Source organism: Rhincodon typus, chromosome 6 (assembly GCF_021869965.1).
Source record: "Rhincodon typus isolate 14 chromosome 6, sRhiTyp1.1, whole genome shotgun sequence".
NCBI lineage: Eukaryota > Metazoa > Chordata > Chondrichthyes > Orectolobiformes > Rhincodontidae > Rhincodon > Rhincodon typus.
In genome coordinates, this window is record NC_063337.1 from 12414797 (window position 1) to 12440043 (window position 25247).

At 42.0% G+C, this 25247-nt stretch overlaps 1 protein-coding gene across 2 annotated transcripts in view; it reads left to right on the top strand.

Annotated features, from left to right (window-relative positions):
* The window catches only part of LOC109918309 (interleukin-5 receptor subunit alpha-like), a 54589-nt gene that overhangs the window by 16744 nt on the left and 12598 nt on the right, over window positions 1-25247 (top strand). The window contains exons 2-9 of one of the 2 annotated variants that reach the window (XM_048597750.1): window positions 1589-1724; window positions 4557-4702; window positions 8177-8318; window positions 11566-11686; window positions 13873-14054; window positions 18394-18533; window positions 23189-23327; window positions 24634-24730. In XM_048597750.1, the coding sequence (XP_048453707.1) occupies window positions 1637-1724; window positions 4557-4702; window positions 8177-8318; window positions 11566-11686; window positions 13873-14054; window positions 18394-18533; window positions 23189-23327; window positions 24634-24730 (1055 nt within the window). In that variant the 5' untranslated portion in view covers window positions 1589-1636. The remainder of the gene's footprint in view (window positions 1-1588; window positions 1725-4556; window positions 4703-8176; window positions 8319-11565; window positions 11687-13872; window positions 14055-18393; window positions 18534-23188; window positions 23328-24633; window positions 24731-25247) is intronic. The other variant, XM_048597751.1, reaches the window with a different exon arrangement.

Consider the following 25247-nt stretch of genomic DNA (forward strand, 5'->3'; position numbering starts at 1 on the left):
TTTGTAAGTTACGTGGAACAATCCCTCTTCCGTACCTACACTGGCCCTAAACCCCACCTCTTCCTCCGTTACATTGATGACTGTATCGGTGCCGCCTCGTGCTCCCACGAGGAGCTCAAACAGTGCATCCACTTCACCAACACCTTCCACCACAATCTTAAGTTCACCTGGACCATTCCTAATACCTCTCTCTCCTTCCTGGACCTCTCTGTCTCCATCTCCAGCAACCACCTAGAAACCGATATCCATCTCAAGCCCACTGACTCCCATAGCTACCTAGAATACACCTCCTCCCACCCATCTTCCTGCAAAAATGCCATCCCCTATTCCCAATTCCTTTGCCTCCGCCGCATTTGCTCCCAGGATGAGGCATTCCACTCCCGTACATCTCAGGTGTCCTCGTTTTTCAAGGACCGCAACTTACCCCACTCAGTGGTCGAGAACACCCTCGACCGTGTCTCCCGCATTTCCCGCAACTCATCCCTCACACCCCCTCCCCGCAAAAACAACCAAAACAGAATCCCTCTCGTCCTCACGTACCACCCCACCAACCTCCGGATCCAACGTATCATCCTCCGACACTTCCGCCATCTGCAATCCGACCCCACCACCAAAGACATTTTTCCCTCCCCACTCTTATCTGCTTTCCGGAGGGACCACTCTCTCCGTGACTCCCTTGTCCGCTCCACACTCCCCTCCAGCCCCACCTCACCCGGCACTTTTCCCTGCAACCGCAGAAAGTGCTGCACCTGCCCCTATGCCTCCCCCCTCACCCCCATCCCAGGCCCCAAGAAGACTTTCCACATCAAGCAGATGTTCACCTGCACATCTGCTAATGTGGTATACTGCATCCGCTGTTCCCGTTGTGGCCTCCTCTACATCGGGGAAACCAAGTGGAGGCCTGGGGACCGCTTTGCAGAACACCTACGCTCGGTTCGCACTAAACAACTGCACCTCCCAGTCGTGAACCACTTCAACTCCCCCTCCCATTCCGCAGACGACATGTCCATCCTGGGCCTCCTGCAGTGCCACAACGATGCTACCCGAAGGTTGCAGGAACAGCAACTCATATTCCGCTTGGGAACCCTGCAGCCCAATGGTATCAATGTGGACTTCACAAGCTTCAAAATCTCCCCTCCCCCTACCGCATCCCAAAACCAGCCCAGCTCATCCCCGCCTCCCTAACCTGTCCTTCCTCCCACCTATCCCCTCCTCCCACCTCAAGCCCCATCCCCTACCTACTACCTACTAACCTCATCCCATCCCCTTGACCTGTCCGTCCTCCCTGGACTGACCTATCTCTTCCCTACCTCCCCACCTACACTAACCTTTACTGGCTCCATCCCCGCCTCCTTGACCTGTCTGTCTCCTCTCCACCTATCTTCTCCTCTATCCATCTTCTATCCACCTCCCCCTCTCTCCCTACTTATTTCAGAACCCCCTTCCCCTCCCCCATTTCTGAAGAAGGGTCTCGGCCCGCAATGTCAGCCTTCCTGCTCCTCTGATGCTGCTTGGCCTGCTGTGTTCATCCAGCTCTACACCTTGTTATCTCAAGTGTTCTAATCTGTTCATATATACTATTCCTTAGGTGGTCATATATGCCAATGGTTATTTAGGTCCCCTGTGACCCAGCATCATGTCTGTTGTGTCACGTTTCCTGATAATGACCATTGTTTGGACAATTACAGTCAATGGAGATGCTCTCACGCCGTTGGAAGAAAAGAGTGAGTGATTTCAACTTTTTTTTTTGGAATTTAACTTATTTCATACACTGATATTGATTTCCTGAACCAGGGCAGGAGAGGACATTCTCAGATTTTCTGCTGTTTTACTGTTTAAGATACAGTTTAGCCTCTTTTCCCTTCCCTTCCCTCCCCCATGCATAAGAAACCGAGTCTGTTTGTTTTAACCAAATCGAAAACAAAACCATCCACTCGGGGCAAGAAACCAACTCTTCACTTTGATATCCAATCACCCCTGTGATTGCATAGCAAACACTACCCACCAGCACAGTGTGACACAAACCAAAACACAAGTGGACAGACAGCAGAAACCACCCAATCAAAATGAGGAAATCACATGCTCCAGTCCCCGTGGTGCCTGCCTCTCTCTGAAAATTTTCAGATACCACATGCTCCCTCTCCAAGTACTCACAGGTGTAGATATAGCCAGAATCCCAGCTCAGAAAATGATCAATTCACTCTCTTAACAAGGTCAGAAGTCACATGATACCAAGTTACAGTCCAACAAGTTTATTTGAAATCACAAGCTTTCGGAGCTCTGCTCCTTTGTCTGGTGTCATGTGAGTTCTAACTTTGTCCACCCCCGTCCAATATCGGTACCTCCACATCATGACTCCCATCTAACAAGTAGCAACGATAAATGCTGCCCATGACGGGCCATGTAGCATTAACAAAAATAAAAGAAAGCTAAGGAAACAAGGAAAAGGATTAAATCATAATAGAGTTGGGACAAGAGATTATGCACTTCAGCATCCCCAAGGGGAAACCCAACTCTTTTTAAAAAATATTTTATTCTTTCTACCATAAGCATTATCGCACATCACTGAGCACTCTTCCCACCACCAAAATCACTGTGACTTTTTAAAAAACTTTTCTAACTAATAACCACCACCAAAATCACTGTGACTTTTTTAAAAAAACTTTTCTAACTAATAACCACCACCAAAATCACTGTGACTTTTAAAAAAAAACTTTTCTAACTAATAACCATCACCAAAATCACTGTGACTTTTTAGAAAAGTTTAAAAAGAAACTTTTCTAACTAACAACCACCACCAAAATCACTGTGACTTTTTAAAACAAACTTTTCTAACTAATAATCACCGCCAATATCACTGTGACTTTTTAAAACAAACTTTTCTAACTCATAAACACCACCAAAATCACTGTGACTTTTTTAAAAAAAACTTTTCTAGCAAATTATCACCAGCATTAAAAACACCCATGGAGCCAACTGAGCATTCACAGTAGAAATCTGCTAAATGGCAATGCAAGCTATCAAAGGTGAAGGGGGTGGGGGGGCGTGGACAGGCAGAGTGGCAGGGGATTAGATCAAAATGGAGTTAGAGGGGGAATCAAAACGCTGTATTCCCCATGGTGCCCACCTCTCTCTAAAGGCGTCGAGATGGATGGCACATGCTCCTTCTCCAAGGATACCCGGGTATGAATGTAACCACGGAAACGGGGCAGACAGTCGGCAGAGAAGACTCCTTCCACAACCTGCTGCCTGGTCTTGTGGATGGTTACTTTAGCCAGGCCCGGGATCAGGAGAAATACCCTCCACTTAATCACCCAATCAGCTAACTAAACAATAACCACCGCAGTACACAAATGGCTGTCTAACTCTAACGAGAAGAAAAACGTCGGTGAAAGTGGAGCCAAATCAAAATTTTATATCAAGTAAAATAATTCAAGCCAAAACCCAGCTCTTTTTTTAAAATTTAAATTCTACCGCCAAATCATCCAATTAACTATAGGAATACCAAACGTACAAGCACTGCCCACCAGGGACAGTGTAATAATCACAATAAGAAACGAATGGGGAAAACAAGGGAGGGAAATTAAATCAAAATGGAGTTGGAAGGGGGAATAATGCATCACAGTCCCTCCCCCAATTCCCACTTCATTCTAAAAGCTTAGCAGGCACATCATGCCATGTTAAGAGTGAGTGTTGAACCATCTTCTTGGATCGTTGTAGCCCATGTGGTGTAGGTACAACTGCAGTGCTGTTAGGAAGGGAATTCCGAGGTTTTGACTCAGATGCACGAGAGGGAATTTTGACTAGCAAGATATACAACACATTCTCATCCATGAGAAGCAGAAAGTTTAGATTTCTGTGTTCATTTTAGCAAAACACCAGTGATATTGACTCTCCACTACCAGGCACAAAACTCACCTTATTCTTTTAAGGTAAGCTTATGTTCTATTAGAGCTGCCAACTTGACATTCTTAATACAAAGGGTCCAAGTAAGTCACTCTTCTTCACTGGACAAAATAAACAGGTGAATGAGATTTTCATTTCAAATTATTTCTGATGTCCAACTTCGAATCCAATGCATTATTGAGGCAGTAGGGGAGGCAGTGGCCTAATGGTATTATTGCTGGATGGTTAATCCAGACAGCCAGATAACATTCTGGGGACCCAGATTCAAATCCCGCCATGGCAGACGGTGGAATTTGAATTCAATAAAATATCTGGAATTAAGGATCTAAAGGCGACCACAAATTCATTGTTGATTGTCAGGAAAAACCCATGTGGTCCACTAACATTGTTTAGGAAAGGAAACTGCCATCCATACTGGTCTGGCCTACATGTGACTCCAGACCCACAGCAATGTGATTGACTCTCAACTGCCCTCTGCGCAATTAGGGAATGGGCAAAAAATGCTGCCTAGCCAATGGCACCCTCATCCCATGAATGAACAAAGACCCTTTTTGGGAGCCAAACATAGGGCAAGTTAGGAAGATTGTAAATGTTCCATTTATCAACAATACATCATCCCTTATTTATTCCGTTTGCATTATTTTATAAAGTTAAGGTGAATCCACCCATGGATATTAAATTCACTCCTGGACGGTTAGGAGAGTACATCGTGTCCTGGAGCGGAAACTGCAATTGCACGTATGACAACGTCTATTACATGATTCTCAGCAGTTATCTGGATAAAGAGAATGATAAGGTAGGCTTTATCCAATCTTTGAATCTCCAAAATAGTGTTATTCCATTCTTGAATTTTTGAAATGGTCATATTGAAAGAAATTGGCTTTTTCTGTCCTATAAATTCCTATCTTTCTAAACTGAAAGGTTTGGTGTGGTATATAGCTCATCAATTTCTTTTTTAAAAAAATGTATGCTTTCATTAGATGTGGTCAAGACTAGCTGGGCCAGCATTTATTGTCCATCTGTTGTTGCCCTGCAGAATGTAGTGGTGAGCTATTGTTTTGAACCACCACAGTCCATTTTGGGTAGGTAGAAACTAAGAGTTTCAAGATTTAACAGTGAAGGAGCGGCGATATATTTCCAAGTCAGGATGGCAAGTGGTTTGGGAAGGAACCTGCAGGTGGTGGTGTCCCCATGTATCTGCTGCCCTTGTGCTTCTAGATGATAGAAGCTGTAGGCCCTGAAGGTATTGACTATAAATCCTTGATGTGGAGGTGCCAGTGTTGGACTGGGGTGGACAAGGTCAGAAATGGAAAAGACACCAGGTTATAATGCAACAAGCTTATTTGAAAACACAAGCTTTTGGCGCCTTGCTCCTTCTTTGGGTGTTAGCGTCTTGGTGAATTACTGCCATGCACTTTATAAATGGTACACCCTACTGCTATTGAGTGTCAGCAGTGGAGGAAGTGAATGCTTATTGATGATGCCAATCAAACGGGCTGCTTACTCCTGGATGGTATCAACCTTCTTGAACATTGTTGGAGCTGCACTCATCCAGACAAGTGGAGAGTATTCCATCACATTTCTGACTTGTATCTTGGAGATGATGAACTTTGGGGAGCCAGGAGGTGAGTAACTCATTGCAGTTTTCCTAGCCTCTGGCCTGCTCTTGAGCCACTGTGTTTATATGGCAATTCTAGTTCAGTGTGTGGTCAATGGTAGCCTCCAGGATTTTGACACTGGAAGATTCAGTTATGGCTATGCCGTTGAATATCTTGGGCAATTGTTAAATCCTCTCATGTTGGTCATTGCCTGACACTTATGTAGAACATATTTTAGTTGTCCCTTGTCAGTCCAAACCTGCATATTGTTCAGGTTTTGCTGCATTTTGAGGAAATTTGGCACGTCCACAAAGACTCTTACCAACTTTTATTGATGTACCATAGAAAACATCCTACCTGTATGTATCACAGTGAAGTGTGGCAACTGCTCTTCCCAAGACCACAAGAAACTAGTCCATCATGCAAACCAGCCTTCCATCCATTGACTCCATCTATACTTCCTGCTGCCTCAGGAAAGTAACCACCATAATTAAAGGCCCCTCTCACTCCGGTTATACTCTCTTCCACTCTCTTCCATTGGGCAGAAGTCATAAACGTTTGAATACATGTATGAACAGATTCAAGAACAGCTTCTTCTCTGCTGTTATCAGACCTCTCAAACATTAATTCTGATCGCGCTCTCTGCACCTTCTCTGCAGCTGTAACAGTGTATACTGCACTCTGTTCTGCTACCCTGATGTACTTTGTATAGTATGATATGCTTGTATCGCATGCAAAACAATACTTTTCACTGTATCTCAGTACATTGGGCAAGAATAAATCAATCAATATATCAATCAATGGACTGCTTCAGTATCTGAGGAGTTGTGGATGGTGCTGAACATTGTGAAGTCATCAGTGAACACCCCTACTTCTGACCTTATGATGGAGGGAAGGTCATTAATGAAGCAGCTGAAGATGGTTGAGCCGCAGACATTATCCTGAGGAGCTCCTGCAGAGATATCCTGGAGCTGAGATGATCGACCTCCAACGACCATGAACATTTTCCTATGTGTCAGGTATGACTCTAACTAGCAGAGAATTTACCTCTTGATTCCCATTGACCACAGTTTTGCAAGGGTTCCTTGTTGACATGCTCAGTCAAATGCAATCTTGATGTCAAGGACAGTCATTCTCACCTCACTTTGGGAATTCACCTGCTTTGTCCATGTTTGAACCAAGGTGGAATCTAAAGTGGATGTTATTGAACAGGTTATTGCCAAGGATATCACCATTGATGACACCTTCCAGCACATGATGATTGAGAGTAGACTGATGGGGTGGTAATTGTCTGGGTTAGATTTGTCTTGATTTAATATACAGGACATACTTGGGCAATTTTCTACATTGTTGGGTCGGTGCTAGTCTTGAATAGATTGGCCAAGGGACTGGCAAGTTCTGGAGCACAGCAGGTCAGAAATCTTCTTCAGAAATGGGAGTCCTGACCTGAAATGTCAACTTTCCTGCTCCTCTGTTGCTGCCTGACCTGCTGTGTTCCTCCAGCTCCACACTGTGTTGTCTCTGACTCCAGCATCTACAGTTCTTGCTATCTCCAAGTTCTGGAGCTCATGTCTTTAGTACTATTGCAGGAATGTTGTCACAACCTATAGCCTTTGCAGTATGCAGTGCCCCCAACTTTTCTTGATATTATGTGGAGTGAATTGAATTGGCTGAAGATTGGTACCTGTGCTGGGGTCTACTGTAGGAGGCCAGGATAATGTGCTGGGCTTCCCCATTATTAAGGCTGAGGATATTTGTGGAGCTTCCTCCTCTAGTGAGTTATTTATTGTTCACTACCATTCAAAATTGAATGTGGCAGGACTGCAGAGCTTAGATCTGATCCGTTGCTTGTGGGATCGCTTAGTTCTGCCTATCACTTATTGATTATTTGCCTTTAATAATCTCTTTTTATTTGAATAGTTTCCATTACTACCTTGACTTAAGTACTGATTTTGGCTACTTGACACTGCTATACATCACTGTTGTTCACGCTGCACATGTCAGATGGATAGTAAATGTTGTTCCAGTCAGAGATACCCGCATCTCATGAATGAATAAAAAAAAACTCTCTTCTGTCATTGCCTAAGCCTATCAGCACAGTTGAATATAGGAGTTGGGCTGTCATGCTGATGTCATACAGGATGTTGATGAGACCTCTTCTGGAGTATTGTGTGCAGTTATGGCCACCCTGTTATAAGAAGGATATTATTAAACTGGAGAGAGTCAAAAAAGATGTTGCCGGGAATGGAAGGTTTGAGATATAAAAATTGGCTGGAAAACCTGGGACTTCTTTCACTGGAGCATGGGAGGTTGAGGGGTGACCTTGTACAGGTTTATAAAGTCAAGACGGGTATAGATAAGGTGAATGGCAAAGGTCTTTTGAATATCCCAAAGGGGAAGTGGTGGATGCAGGTACAATTACAATGGTTAAAAGACATTTGGATAAGTTCATAAAGTGGAAAGGTTTAGAGGGGTATGGGCCAAACACAGGTAGGTGGGACTAGTTTAGTTTGTGAACTCAGTTACCATGGATCAGTTGGGCCAAAGGGTCTGTTTCCATGTATGACTCTATGATTGTATGCTGTACTTTATGTCATGCACTTACCTGTCACAAATTGAACTTTGACTTTGCCATCAGTAACTTCCAAGTTATTTTACTTCTGTCAAACTAGTCCACCGAGTCCTTCGTTCAATCGCATGAACAGAATGTAAATATGGAAATCCATCGGGGATTACTTGTTCAAGTGAAACTTTACCAAGATGATGAAAAGGAGATATCTAGCAATTGGACTGAAAGGATTTTTCACCCATCACGTATGTTATTGCTTAACTAATTTGTCATTGTGGATGTTTTTGTGTTGACACTCTTGTTAATTGAAAAGGTTAAAAACAAGTCTCCCATCTCAACCCTGCAATCTATTGCCTACCTCCCTAGACATCCAAGTACAGCCTCTCACTGGGGATAGATCATGCTTCTCACATGTCTCTTAGTGTCAGCTCGGCCAGCACACCATATTTACGCTGCCTCATTTTTACAATTGCCGCAGTAATACAGCCTTGGTGAGATCGCGGTTGGAATACTGGATACAGTTTTGGCCTCCTTATCTGAGGAAGGATATGCTTGCCATAAAAACAAAGGATTGCCAGACTGGTCTCAAGGATGGTGGGGTTGTCATGTGCGGAGACTGGGTGCATAATCTCTTGAATTTGGGAACTCATCTCTTTGAAGCTCCCATCATTTTATTGGCATTAACAGCATAAATGTACTTCGGATGGAGCTGAAACCAAGGCACATAGTCTCAGAAAAAGGTGTAGTTGAGAGGTGGAGGAATTTCTTCACTCAGAGGGTGGTGAGTCTTTGGAATTCTGTTCTCCAGGGTGTTGTCAGAAATTGATAGATTTCAAGATCATAGAATCCCTACAGTACAGATAGAGGTCATTTGGCCTATCAAGTCTACACTGACCCCTCCGAAAAGCATCCCACCCTATTCCCGCACTTGCCATTTTTAACCCACTTAGCCTGCACATTTCTGAATACTACAGGGCAATTTAGCTTGGCCAATCCACCTAAGTTGCACACCTTTGGATTTTGGGAGGAAACCAGAGCACCCCGTGGAAACCCATGCAGACATGGGGAGGACATGCAAACTCCAAACAAATAGTTGCCAAGACTGGAATTGAACTCCAGTCCCTGGCACTGTGAGGCAGCAGAGCTAACCACTGTGCCACTCTACTATATTAGGAGATATTAGGAAATAGCAAAGAATGTGGGGATAATATGGGGAAATGGTGTTGAGATAGAAGATTAGCTAAGATCTAGTTGAATGATGGAGCAGGTTCAATGGGCTGAATAGCTGATTCCTGCATTTTTATTCCAGCATCTCACAACATGGTATCAGATCACTTGATCTAACTTTAACCAGCACCAGCAAAGAAACTGACAAACACTGTTAGAATATTCCTAATGCGCAATGCCAAGATGTGCAAGCAAGATATATAACTATATAACACATTTCATCACCAGTTGACATCTCTCTTCAAGGAATGCCTACCCTAAAGACGTTTTGCTCTTCCCTCTGTTAGGAATTCTGGTCATCTCTTTCACCGTGTCTCCCCCAGCACTCTACACTCCACACCCCTTAACTGTAGCAGAAATGCTAGCCCCTCCACACTTCACATCAACGCTGATGAAGAGGCATCTAGATTCAAAATGTTGGCTGGTTCTCTCTCCATAGATGCTGCCTGACTCATTGTGATCTCTAGCATTTGTTGTTTTCGCTACAGATTCCAGAATCTGCTGTAATTTTCTCCTGACATCCCAAAATGCTTTACAGTTAATAAGATACTTTTTGAAGTGCAGTCTCTGTTGTAATGTATGAAATGTGGCTACCAATTTGCAGACAGAGAATTCCCAGAGACAGCAATGTAGTAATAGCCGCATTCTGTGTTGAGATGTTGATTAACATTTGAAAGGGGGTTGGTTATTTGAGTTAACAAGGTGCAGAGCTGGATGAACACAGCAAGCCAAGCAGCATCAGAGGAGCAGGAAGGCTGACGTTTCAGGCCTAGACCCTTCTTCAGAAAAATCAGAGTTAATGTTTTGGGTCCAGTGACCCTTCTTCAGAACATGCAGAATCACTTATACAGTGCAACACACCCTCAGTATTACACCTTTTTTTGTGCTCAACTCCCAGACTGAGACTTAGAGCCTGCAATCCGAGTTGAGAGCGTTACCAACTGAGTCATGTCCAGTCAAATATTTTTGCAACCAATATCCCTGCCACAGAAAGCCTAAAGACAGTCTTTGCATTGTCTGTATTAATGGGGGAGAAATATCTTTTCTGGAATTTTTAGGAATGGAAATTAAATGTGGGATATTTATTCAGCCATTACCAGAGCATACTTTCACTTTAAGCAAACACGATTTTAGGTTTAATCAGATTCCAGATAGTGATGCCAATCCATTGTGCCACCTTATGACTCTCTCAGGTATCACCATAACCAGGGTCTGTAAGCTGTGATCATTTTGGAAACACCTGGAGTGTTAATAGAGTGAAGGTTTTCTAAGATTACAAAGTAATCTTGATCAAATGGGTCAATGGGTTGAAAAGTGGCAGATGGAGTTCAATTTGGATAGATGCGCTGTATTGCATTTTGGTAAAACAAATGGGGCAGGTCTTATCAATTAATGGTAAGGCTTTGGGAAGTGTTGTAGAACAGAGAGACCTAGGGGTTCAGGTACATTATTCTTTGAAGTTTGTGTCACATATAGACAGGATGGTTAAAAAGGCGTTTAGCACTCTTGCCTTCATTGATCAGACCACTGAGTATAGGAGTTGGGACGTCATGTTGAGGTTGTACAAGTCATTGGTGAGGCCTCTTCTGGGGTATAGTGTCCAGTTCTGGTCGTCCAGTTATAGGAAGGATCTTGTTAAGTGAGAGACGGTTCAGAAGAGTTTTACCAGGATATTGCCAGGTATGGAAGGTTTGTGTTATAAACAAAGGCTGGGACTTTTTTTCACTGGAGAGTAAGAAGTTGAGAGGTGACCTTATAGAGATTTATAAAGTCATGAGGGGTATAGATAGGGTTAATCGTAGGTGTCTTTTCCCTAGAATGCGAGATTTCAAGGAAAGCGTGCATATTTTAAGGTGGGAGAAGAGAGATTTCAAAAAGACATGAGTGTAAATTTTTTTACACAGAAGGTGGTTCGCATGTGGATTGAACTTCCTGAGGAAGTGGTGGATGCGGGCATTGTTGCAACGTTTAAAAGACACTTAGAAAAGTACATGAATATGAAAGGTTTGGAGGGATTTGGCCAGGAGCAGGCAGGTGGGACTAGTTCAGTTTGGGATTACGGTCAGCATGGTCTGGTTGGACCAAAGGGTCTGTTGCTGTGCTGTATGACCCTGTGATTCTATGAGAACAGATATTATGCCAATGTATCCCATCATTTTTGAAACTCCAACATATTATTGTGGGTGCTGAACATGACTTTGCATTGAAACATTTACTCCACAGGAATAATTTTACATTCTATTTCTATTAATTTTGTTCACACAGGTGATGCATTTACCTCAATTGACAATCTCACATGCGTTTTTTATGGAAACACCTATATGAACTGCACTTGGAATATTGCTGAAAGTGCATCCCCGGATGCAGAATACTTTTTGTCCTACAGGTAAGAGACACCTTCCAACTATCTGTTTTATATTGCTGTATGTGTTAAGGTTAGGAACTAAAATGTTATTCGTGGGTGTTTCAGTAGGAAACATTTCAGAGCCATATCCAATGCTAAGCATGTAATATGTAACAAAACCAGTAACAACCACTGTAGGGCAATGTCAACAAGGGGCCTCATCTGTGCAAACAGCCTGCAGCACTAAACAAAATACACTTCTCATTCCTTCAGATTTGAAGTGTCATTGCTTAAAACAAATTCACATAACTTTTTTCACTGGAGCATAGGAGTTTGAGATGACCTTATAGATGTTTATAAAATCATGAAGGGTTAGATAAGGGGAACAGTAGGTGTCTTTTCCCTAGGGTGGGGAATTTCAAGACTAGGGGACATATTTTTAAGGTGAGGGGGGAAAGATTTAAAAAAAGACATGAGGAGTAACTTTTTTACATATAGAGTGATTCGCGTGTGGAATGCACTTCCAGAGGAAGTGGTGGATGCAGGTACAGTTACAATGTTTAACAGGCATTTGGATAAGCTCATGAATAAGAAATGTTTGGAGGGATATGAGCCAGGTGCAGGTAGGTGGGACTAGGTTAGTTTGGGATTATGGTTGGCGTGGACTGGTTGGATTGAAGGGTCTGTTTCCATGCTGAATGGCTCTGTTAAAATACTAGTTGTTTTATTTTTGTTTATCCACCTGTTGTTTCGATAGGATTTTGTATTTTTAAGGCAAAGAAACAGGACATTAAACCCAACCAGTTCATGCCAGTATGTTCAACTTGAACCTATGCCTATCTCTCCTCATCTAAATATAGTCCTCTAAACTCATCTCCCCTATCTGCTTGTTTAGTTGCACCTTACATTCATCGATACCATCTGCCTGTTTCACTCCTTGTGGTAGTAAATGCCACATTCTTGCCATTTCATGAGTAAAGTCATTTCCTCTAAATCCTCACTTGGATTTTTTTGGTGACTATTTTATATTGATAGTCTCTAGAACAGGAAATCTCTCTGAAAAGAATGGAAGAACTGTGGACCCTGGAAATCTGAAACAAAAACAGAAATTGCTGGAAAATCTCAGCAGATTTGGCAACATCTGTAGAGAGAAATCTCTCTGTGCCCATTACTTTAAAGTGTTTCACGATTTCAAATGCAGTTATTAGATCCTGGCCCCAAAAGACATACGTTGCACAACTACGTGTATTTTCAAATCATTTCAGTCTATTAAAATCTCCACTTTGGGTTTACCATTGAATCAGGGATTTTGGGAGGGCTCCCCTTGCTGGAAGGTGAATGGGAGGTTGACGTGACGACAGCTGATGTGAGGACTGAGATGGCAAGGCACAAGCGAAAGCAGTTTATTTATATTTTTTTTCAAATGTCACAGCTGACTGTATTATAATCCTGGAGGACCAACCCCAGAGAGTGAGGAGTGGTCCCATTGAAGTCAATCATCAAATACCACCAATCGCCACGCCTTTCCCAGAGTCTTGGAACTGTTATGGCATAGAAGGAGCCCATTTGGATCACTGTAATTATACTACCTAGTACCAATCTGCTTCCTTTTCCCCACACCCCTGCACACTGGTTCTATCCAAATAATCATCCATTAGCCTCCTGAATGCCTCAATTTAACCTGCCCCCAACACATTTCCAGACTGTGCATTCCATACCAGAACTACTTTTATTTTCTCACATCATCTTTGCTTGATTGCACATCATTTTAAATCTATGCCCTCTCGTTTTTCCCCATTTGCAAGCAGGAACAGCTTCTCTATCCAGGCCCGCTAATGATGTTGAAAACCTCTACGAAAACATTCTTACTCTGAAATCATCACATTGAGTTACACGGTAGTGAGGGGTAATGTAGGCTGCTCCTGGGAAGTTTTTGCCAACGTAATAGACTCTACAATGAACAATAATTGATCTTCAGTAATTCTACAATAATTGATCTGACTTCGAGCTCCCTAGCCACTCACCCCCACCACCAACCACTATTGGAAATAGCTCAGGGTCAGGATTGTGACTACAAATCAGCAAAGAGTACCCCAGTGCTTTAACTGATTTTAAAATTTTGCTTATTGTCTGTCCATCTATTAACCTTCTTTTCACTTGTCCAGCAGCCTCCCTAACTATAGGCCATAGTACAGAGGAATTTATTGCTCAAATGTTATCTTTTCAAGAAATGTAAATGCAGATGATGTGAAGAACTGCACACATTATCAGAGTGATGGACAGAGAAATGTTGCTTGCTATGGACATAAATATGAAGAGGACTTACTCAATGAGGTGAACATTTGCGTTAGCGAATTGAGCAACAGGACAAAATTACCATACTGCAGAAACATTTACCCAGCCAGCTATCGTAAGTCACAATGTCTTTCTTTCCATTCAGAGCTTTTCAAATGTAGATAAATGTGGTTAATCAAGATGCAAGGAATGTTTCTTGTGCCATATGGCCATTAAGCGATGTCCATGACTACAGATGAATATATTGTAGGTTAGCCTTGTTATGGGTAAAGTTACCTTTAATTCCACTACTTATTAAGAAATCTCACAATCAAGTACTGAAGCAATAATTCAATCTTTATTGCATGCAGCAACCAAATATTAAACCGCTGAAGTAATATGTAAAAGCTTGTGACCCAATTTAGCTATTGCCCGATTAATGGTGAAGTTCGGCCAGGACTTCAAGTAGCAGTGATCTGTCCCTGGTGGGAGTCTCCAGGATTTGAATCTTGTACAGTGTCGTTCTTTGAAGTTCTGTTGAAGTGGGCTTCTGGTGTTAAATTCTTACACAAATTTTCATCCTTCAGTCTCTGGGGTGATATTTTGATTATTTCTTTAGACTCTTTCATCCAAATTGCTGCAGCTGGCTTTCTTATCAAAAGCAATTTCTTTGTTTCTGTGTTACATTTGGCATCGACTATCTGATTGAAAAGACACAGCTTTCCTGTGATTAACTTCTTAAATTCTTCTGCAGAGTAGTTAGTTGACCTTTGTGGTAGCTTTCAACACAGCCTTGTTTATGTAATCTCACCAAGACATGGCTAATTGCTTCAGTCTCTGTGTAACATCTTGCCTTCATTCTTGAACAGATTGTTCCACTCAGAGTTAATTGCTGTGTGTAATAGTTTATCTCTTGTTCATTCATTTAGTGAAAAGTCAGCAAAGTTCTGAAGCCTGTAACATCACAGCCAATAAATGAACAAGTATCTTCAGCATTATCAGTAGTACTGCCACTTAGATCAGAGATGAAGACTAATTATTCTGCTTAGAGAATTGTGAATCTTGGAACTGTCTACCCCAGAGGAAGTTCAGACTTTGAGTATGTTTAACATAGAGATTTCTGATTACCCATGGTGTATTGGGTAATGGGGGTGGAATGAGTAAAATACACAAATGTTTGACCAAGTCATATCATATTGAATAGCAGGGCAGGCTTATCGGGCATCCTTCTGACCCAGTGTTCTGAAAGTCAAGATCTGGAATCTCGTTCCCAGTGGCTTTTTCTTCCCAGAGCTGTTTGGCAGATTTTTGTTAAATTTGTGGTGGCAGAATTTGACTCCTTTATCTGTCTAACAGGTAGTACTGCCGATAATGCTGAAGATGCTTGTTCAGTTATTGGCTGTGATGTTACAAGCTTCAGAACTTTGCTAACTCTTCACTAAATGAATGAACAAGAGATAAACTATTACCCACAGCAATTAACCCTGAGTGGAACAATCTGTTCAAGAATGAAGGCAAGATGTTACACAGAGACTCAAGCAATTAGCCATGTCTTGGTGAGATTACATTAAAAAAAGCTGTGTTGACAGCTGCCTGATAAATTGGATACTTTTATCACCACAAAGATCAATTAAGTGCTCTGCAGAAGAATTTAAGAAGTTAATCACAGGAAAGCTGTGTCCTATCAATCCGACAGTCGAAGCCAAATGTAACGAAGAACAAACAAATTGCTTTTGATAAGAAAGCCAGCTGCAAACTTGCAGCAACTTGGAGATGCTGGAAATCAGTTCTGAAGAAGGGTCACTAGGCCCAAAACATTAACTCTGCTTTCTCTGAACAGGCACCACCTGACCTGCTGAGTTGGGAAGCTGGACAGATTAGAGAGTTTGGGTTGGTTAGACTTATGCTCATTGGAATTGAGAAGAAAGGGAGACTTTATTGAACATTTAGACTTAGAGTCATAGAGTCAAAGAGATATACAGCATGGAAACAGATCCTTTGGCCCAACTCATCTGTGCTGCCCAGGTATCCTAGATAAATCTAGTCCCGTTTGCCAGCATTTGGCCCATATCCCCCAAACACTTCCTATTCCTGTACCCATCCAGATGCCTTTTAAATGTTGTAATCGTACCAGCCTCCACCACTTCCTCTGGCAGCTCAGTCCATACACACACCACCCTCTGCGTGAAACATTTGTACCTAGGTCATTTTTAAATCTTTCCCCTCTCAGTTTAAACCTATGCCCTCTAGTTTTGGACTCCCCCACACTGGGGAAAAGACCTTGTCTATTTACCCAATCCATGCCCCTCATGATTTTATAAACCTCTATAAGGTCACCCCTAAGACTCCAACACTATAGGGAAAATAGCCCCAGCCTGTTCACCCTCACCCTGTAGCTCGAGCCCTCCAACCCTGGCAACATCCTTGTAAATCTTTTCTGAGCCCTTTTGAGTTTCACAACATCCTCCCTATAGCAGGGAGACCAGAATTGCAAGCAGTATTCCAAAAGTGGCCTAACCAATGTCCTGTACTGCCACAACATGACCTCCCAACTCCTATACTCAATGCCTTGGAGACAATAAGGACTGCAGACAATAGAAGCCAGAGTCAATAGATGTGAAGCTAGAAAAGCACAGCAGGTCACACAGCCTCCGAGGAGCAGGAAAGTTGACGTTTCAGGACTGGCTGTCTTGAAGAAGGGTTTCGGCCCGAAATGTTGACTTTCTTGCTCCTCGGATGCGGTCTGACTTGCTGTGTTTTTCCAGCTTCACTGCTATACTCAATGAACTGACCAATAACAGCAAGCGTATCAAATGCCTTCTTCAATATCCTATCGACTTGTGACTCCACTTTCAAGGAACTATGAACCTGCACTTAAGATCTCTTTGTTCAGCAATGCTCCCCAAGACCTTACCGTTAAGTGAATAAGCCCTGCCCTGATTTGCCTTTCCAAAATGCAGAACCTCACATCTATCTAAATTAAACTCCATCTGCCACTCCTTAACCCATTGGCCCATCTGATCAAGATCCCATTGTACTCTGAGGTAACCTTCTTCACTGTTCATTACACCTCCAATTTTAGTGTCATCTGCAAACTTACTAACCCTAACTCCTATGTTCACATCCAAATCATTTAAAACAATGATGAAAAGCAGTGGACCCAGCACCGATCCTTGTGGCACATTGTTGGTCACAGGCCTCCAGTATGAAAAGCAACCCTCCATCACCACCACCACCCTCTGTCTTCTACCTTCGAGCCAGTTCTGTATACAAATGGCTCGTTGCCCCTGTATTCCATGTGATCTAACCTTGATAACCAATGTACCATGCAGAACCTGGTCAAATGCCTTACTGGAATCCATGTAGATCACATCCAACACTTTGCCCTCATCAATCCTTTTCATTACTTCTTCAAAAAACTCAATCAAGCCTTTCAAACTGATTTCCCATGCACAAAGCCATGTTGACTATCTCTAATCAGTCCTTGCGTTTCCAAATACATGTACATCCTGTCCCTCAGGATTTCCTCCAACAACTTGCCCACCACTGATGGCAGGCCCACCGGTCTATAGTTCTCTGGTTTTTCCTTACCAACCTTCTTAAACAGTGATGCCATGTTAGCCAAACTCCAGTCTTCCGGCACCTCACCTATGGCTATTGATGATACAAATATCTCAACAAGGGGACCAGCAATCTCTTCCCTACCTTCCTGCAGAATTCTATGGTACACCTGATCAGGTCCTGAGGATTTATCTACCTTATGCATTTTAAGCCATCCAGCACCTCCTCCTCTGTAATATGGACATTTTTTTAAATGTCGTTATTTATTTCCCCACATTCTAGATCTTCCATATCCTTCTCCATAGCAAACACTAATGCAAAATACACTTTTAGTATCTCCCCCATCTCCTGTGCTTCCACACAAAGGCATCCCTACTGCTCTTTAAAGGGCTCTATTCTTTCCCTAGTTTTGGCCTTAATGTATTTATAAAATCCCTTTGGATTCCCCTTAACCGTATATGCCAGAGTGATCTCCTGTCCCCCGTCTCCCCTCCTGATATCTCTCTTAAGTATACTCCTACTGACAGGGATGTGGAGAAGTGTTTCCTTTTGTGGGAAAGTTTAGGACCAGAGGGCATAACCTCATAGTAAGGTGTCACCCAGTTAAGATACAAATAGGGGGGAATTTTTTCGTTCAGAGAATGGTAAATTTGCATTTCTTTTAGAGCTTTCAAGGGTGAGATAGACAGTTTTATTTAAAATCAGTTTGGTAGCCAAGAGTTGTAGGGTAAAGTCGGGATAGTGAAGTTGAGTACTATCAGATCAAGCATGATCTCAGTGAATGGCTTACTCCCTCATATATCTTATGGTCTATGAATTTCGTCAGCTGTCATTTGGTCTTCAGCTATAACTTCAAAACTCTTTCAGCTATCTCAACACATGTGCTGTTTTAAAGATAAATTCTGTTGTTCCAGAAAAACTCTACCCTCCAATAAACATTGTGATAAACAAAAGCACTGATGAAGTAAAATGGGAACTTCTAGAAATGGATGTTCCAGACTTTTGTTACACCTATCAAATAAATATCACCAACTGGAGTGACCAAGTCCACGAGGTAAGAAAATAGCGTTCATCTTACTGGTAGTTGTAATATGAATGAGCCAAACTATTGTCTGCCATAGATGAAAACTAGCAATAATTCAAGCTGGCAGCTCACCACCATGTTCTGAAAGGGGTCTGGGTGTGCAGGCCGACAGATCACTGAAGGTGGCAGCGCAGATAGATGAGGTAATAAAAAAGACCTATGGCGTGCTTGCACACATTGGAAGGCGTATTGAGTATAAGGACAGACAAGTTATGCTGCAGCTTTATAGCACTTTAGTTAGGCCATACTTGGAATATTATGTAGTGTTCTGGTCACCACACTACCTGAAGGATGTGGATGCTTTGGAGAGGGTACAGAAAAGGTTTACCAGGATGTTGCCTAGTATGGGGGATTTTAGCTCTGAAGGAAGGCTGGATAGAAAGGATTTGATTTCACTGGAGCACAGGAGGTTGAGGGGCGACCTAACAGAAGTTTATAAGGTTGTGAATGGCATGGATAGAGTGGAAAGGATGAGATTTTTTTTCACAGGGTGGAGGGGTCAATTACTAGGGGACACAAGTTCAAGGTGCAGGGGGAAGTTTAAAAGAGACGTGTGAGGCAAATCTTTCACACAAAGGATGGTGAGTGCCTGAACCGTGCTGCCAGAGGAGGTGGTGGAAGCAGACACAATAACAGTATTCAAGAAACACCTGGATGATTACATGAATAGGAAGAGAATAGAGGGATAGTGAAGACAGTTTTAGTATGAAAGGGCAAGAGTGTCGGTGCAGGCTTGGAGGGCCAAAGGGCTTGTTCCAGTGCTGTCTTGTTGTTTGTTCTTTGTTACAGGGATAGGCAATAAATGCTGGCCAACTAGCAAAGTCCACATCCAGTGAAAATATAAAACAAATTACTGCCAGAGGAGTTGACACTGAATGTTACTCCCTTCTTAAAAATCCATTAATTAAGAAAGGGGTATGAGGAAGGAGTTGCTTATACCCAAAAGGAGTACATCATTTGCAGGGTCACTGGGCGTGAAACATTAACTCTGCTTTCTCTCTAGAGATGCTGCCTGACCTGCTGAGATTTTCCGACAATTTCTGTTTATTTCACATCATTTACAATATTTTGCTTTTATGATGCAGGCTTGCAATGCCATACTGATGAGGGATTTGTATAGGATAATACAGAATGTTCATTATTTTTCTTTGTGTAGAGAAGGATTATATTAACTGAATTCAGTGGGTCTGACAATGAATGTCACCAAAACCGAAATTCTGCAAAAGTTGGAAAATGAAAATTTGAATGTAAAATGAAAAAAAAACTCTATGAATAAGAAGAGTTTTCCATATGTACCTTGTCCAGTCCCTACATGATTTTGAGTATACATAGTCAATATCAACCTTCTCTTCTCCAGGAAATGGTCCCAACTTGTTCAATATCTTTCATTGATTTATTCAGGGATGTGGGTGTTGCTAGCTAATTGTCCATCCCGAATTGTCCTTGAGAAGGTGCAGTTAAGCCAGTTTTTTTTCTATTCATTTTGTGGGACATGGGCGTCGCTGGCTGTGCCAGTGTCTCTTAGCCATCCCTAGTTGCCCTTGGGAAGGTGGTGGTGAGCTGGTGGTGAGTTTCTTGAGCCACTGCCATTATCTGCATGAAGGGACATCCACAGCACCATTCCAGGGGGAATTCCAGGATTCTGAGCCAGTGGCAATGAAGGATCAGTGGCAATAAAGGATTAGTGATATTGTTCTAAATCACGATTGTGTATGGCTTGGAGTGGATCTTACAGGTGGTAGTCTCCCTATACATTTACTGCCCATATCCTTCTCAGTGACACATAGTATCTATCTACGTAACTGAAGTTGCTTATATCTGGAATTCCTGTGAATTTTCTCTGTACTTTGATTTGATTGATTATTGTCACATGTACTGAGATACAGTGAAAAATATTGTTTTGTGTACTATCCAGGCAAATCATATCTTATGTAATCACATCAGGATAATAGAACAGAATGCAGAATATAGTGTTACAGCTACAGGGAAGGTGCAGAGAAAGATCAACTTTAATATATGAAAGGCCCATTCATAAGCTGTGAAGAAGCTGTTCTTGAATCTGTTGGTGCATGTATTCAAACTTTTGTATATTTTGCCTGGCAGGAATGGATAAAAGAGAGTATAACCAGGGTGGAAGAGGTCTTTAATTAAGTTGACTGCTTTCCTGAGGCAGTGGGAAGTGTAGATTGAGTCAATGGAAGGAAGGCTGGTTTGCATGATGGACTGGGCCGTGTTCACAACTCTCTGTAATTTCTTGCTCCAATGCCTTCACATCCTTCCTAAGGTGTGGTGCCCAGAACTGGAGGTAATGCTCCAACTGTGGTTAGATCAGTGTTTTAATCTTTTATGTCTTAGTTTTACTACAGGGATGCCTCAGTCTGAACATTGAGCATTAGATGACATGGCTTCACCCAACGAATGGCTTGCCTTGTACAGAGCCATGTGCTGGAGTATAAGCTGTCTCAAACCTTTCCCCATTGCTCTCCATTTCCTCCTGTGAAAACAAAGTTAATGTGATGGAAAGAAAAATGTTTTTTTCACTCAGAGCATAGTTAGTGTGAGGAATGCACTACCTGGAAATGTGGTGGAGACAGGTTTAATTTAGGCATTCAAGAGTGCATTGGATGATATTATTTGTGGATAGAAATGGTGTGCATGGTTGTGGGGAAAAGACAGGAGATTGGCATTAGATAGTAGAGCTGGTGCAGGCACGATGGGCCAAATGGCCATCATAATGTTCTGATTCTGTCCTAAAAAGCAGGTAGCTACAAAAGCCCATGATGTCCTGCACTGTGTGTGTGGTGCATACTGTTCCTCAAGCACGGCAAATCCAAAATTAAAATCCCTTTAACAGAAGAGGGATTCTGAGTTTCAACAGGCACTTTGTTGTATTGTTGTTGTTGCGAAGTTGGATAGAGTATTTGATGCTTGTAAAATGATAGCGGGGAAGAGTGTGTGGTCCCTTTAAGAGATTATTGTTTTTTAGGCTTAGAGATTAAACAAAATGTCTGCAGGCAGCAGCAGAATTGCAGAGAGTTCTTGAAATTGAAACATTGTATGAAAAGGCTATACTGTTAGCAGGCAAAGCAGCATTTTTACCAAGACAAAAGGTTTTGAATTTAGTCAATTAGTTTAAATCAGGCCCTAGATACCAAAACCCAATTAAATTTAAATCTGATGGTTTTGACAACCTATGACCAATCCTATTGTAAGAAATTAATAGGTCATCAAGGGTATAAAGGAAGAGGGCATTTGATAATTGGTGTGAAAAGCAACTGTCATCTGCCAAGAGAATAGCTCTCAGCTGTAAAAGGAAGAATCACTGGCTCTCACAGAATTCTCTAAGCTCTCAGAAAACCATCATCTAAAGGTACAGCGGCACACTTAGCTAATATTCCTGACACAAGAATTTGACAAAGAAAGGTGTTGCTGACTAAGGATCAGTGGAGAAGGCACGGAGCAATCTGGAGGACTTCTCCTGGTTGTAATGTTGACAGACTAAGTTTTAATTTATTTTCTTATTACTCTGGCTTATATAAGTGGGGCTTGTATCTATTGGAACAGTATACTATTAGAATTTTGTTTTATTCTAGAATAGTTAGTAGTTAAGGGGGAATTGTTTGGTTTGTTAGTAGTTCTGTTACTTTGTTTACTGCTGGAGTTAGATAAATAAATTGTTACTTGTTGATTGTGAAGTATCAGGGATTTCTTTCATTTAACCATTCCCTTTAAAACAGATTGTGGGGTGGTGAGAGGTAGGTTATACCACTTTTCATGTTTCCTTTAACACATTATGAGGCAAAGCGAACTTCTTTGGGTGTTTCTGTTTTGGTTATCAGAGGGTTGGGGGGGGATTAGGGTTTGTAACATTGTTTTATAAATTTCTTTTTATTTATTTGCTCATGAAATATGGACATCACTAGCTGAGTCAGCATTTATTGCCTATTGCTAGAGGACAGTTAAGAGTCAACCACATTGCTGTGGGTCTGGAGTCACATGAAGGCCATGCCAAGTAAGGATGGTAGATTTCCTTCCATAGCGAATGAGGCGGGTTTTATGATAATCGGCTATTTTTATATGGTTGTCATTAGGCTAGATTTGTTTCTCAATTTCTAAAAAACTCAAATTCAAATTTAGATTGAAACCCATGTCCTCACTTCTAATATTACCACTACACCACAATTTTCCCCCATATTATTACACACAAGAAAGTGGAAGACAAAATTATGATGTTAAAGTTTCCCAACTAGTTTCAGTTGTTTAAAGTCTACTTTAGGAGATTTGTAAAGGGTTCTTATGCTGTAACATGGGTGTTCCTAATTCGAGGTGAGAAGGCCCATACATCCTACTTAGCATGAAGATGTGTCATGATGTGTCTGAACAGGCGTATTTTTGAAAAATAAACAGAGAGACTGCTGGAGAAACTCATCAGGTCTGGCAGCATCTGTGGAGAGAGAAACAGAGTTATTGTTTCGAGTCCAGTATGTCTCTGCTGAGTTTCTCCAGCATTGTGTTAATTTCAGATTTCCAGTAATCTTCCCCCATTAAAAAAAAATGATCTTAAGGTAAATTACTGTTGTCAGATACAACATGTTACGCATTTGTAACCAATTTGTTTGTTTTAGGTGCTAGAAGTGAAAAGTGCAAAATATGTCATCAGTCGAGATCATGGGAAAAGATATTCAGTGAAAGTCAGGGCAATAGTGAACGAAAACTGCTACCAAAGCTCTCTCTGGAGTGAATGGAGTAAGCCCCTCAATATTGGTAAGATCATTGCTTTAGGTGAACCTTATTAAATCACAGTAATACAATGCATTTGTCTAGTTTTTAAACTTAAGAGGGTTCAGAAAAGGTTTGCAAGGATGTTACCAGTGTTGGAAAGTTTGAGCTGTAAGGAGAGGCTGAATAAGCTGGGCCTATTTTCCCTGGAACATCGGAGTCTGAGGGGTGACCATATAGAGTTTTACAAAATCATGAGGGGCATGGATAGGGTGAATAGCCAAGGTTTTTTTTCCCAGAGTAGGGGAGTCCAAAACTAGAGGACATAGGCTTAAGGTGAAAGGGGAAAGATTTAAAAGGGACCTAAGGGGTAGCTTTTTCAGGCAGAGGGTGGTGCGTGTATGGAATAAGCTGCCAGAGGAAGTGGCGGAGGCTGGTACAATTACAACATTTAAAAGGCATCTGGATGGGTACATGAATAGAAAGGGTTTAGAGGGATATGGGCCAAATTTGATAAGTGGGGCTAGATTAATTTAGGATACCTGGTCGTCATGGATGAGTTGAACCAAAGGGTCTGTTTCTATGCTGTAAAATTCTATGACTCTATGACGCTGGTGCTTTTGACACAGAGTCTGGAAGTAACAATGGTACAGACAAGGATTTCAGCAGTAGGTGGGTCAAGGCAGGAGTCGGGACATGCAACGTTACAAAGGTAGAAATAGACAGTCATTGCCTGTTGAGGGGTTGGAAGATCCCACTAGCATTGGCAAGGATTGAAAATGACTTGCTCTGAAGAACAATCATTAGACTCAAAACATTCAGTCTATTTCTCCATTCACAGTAGTCACCACAACTACTGAGTTCTTCAAGCACTTCCAGTTTTTACGTTTTGAAAATTATGCGGTGGCTGAGGAGGAATTGTTGGAACAGACAGCTCAAACGAGGAGTGTATGCTCCGTGATCCTGTCCTGTCCATCACACTGCGCTGGATTGTGATTTCTCTGCCAGAATAAACCTTGAAACTAAAATGTTACCTCTCAGATATCAACAAGCCCAAATGCGGCTAGTGCTCAGCTGTGCATTCCCCTTGTTTTTGAGACTTATCTCTACTTGTTTTGTTTATTTGTTACTCGGTAAACATTTAACCAGTTATATTAAGTTATAATTCCTATATTATACATTGTATTAAGTATGTTACCTTCATTTTGTATTCTTCTCATTGTCCCTGTGTTCCTTTGAGTTCACAGTGTTCAATTAAAGGTTAAAAAAAGGAGGAAAGTTTGGAAGGGTATCTGATCTTGACACATGGATGATGCCAATGAGTAAAGGAATATTGTCTTCTTGCTTTCAGAGCCAGAAATAAAGAATTTACCCCTTTCAACAATTATAGCAGTGGTCATGGTTAATTTTAGCCTAATGGTATTGGTGCCGATATTCATCTGTACAAAGTAAGTTATTCCTCTGGTTGCATTTATTAATTGTAGATTAGTCCATTATCAAAGGAGCCCAAAGCAAGGGGTTTTGCCTTCATGTCCTTACCTTTGAGCCAGTGGTCCCATCTACCACAGGGGTGTGTCGTAACATGTCTGAACAGGTTGATACTTTTTTCTGAGAAGGAACCAATTCAGCTTATTGCACCTGCAGTAATCTAGCTAGGCCCAATCCCTTGCTCAGTCCCCATATTTCTCCCCTGCAGAGGCACATGGAAACATTGAAAATAGGTGCTGGAGTAGGCCATTCTGCCCATCAAGCCTGTACCATGGCTGATTATGCAATTTCAGTATCTCACTCCTGCCTTTTCTCCATACCCCTTGATCCCTTGAGCAGCAAAGAACACTTCCAGAGGTAGTAGGAACTGCAGATGCTGGAGAATCTGAGATAACAAGGTGTAGAGCTGGATGAACACAGCAGGCCAAGCAGCATCAGAGGAGCAGGAAGGCTGACGTTTCGGGCCTAGACCCTTCT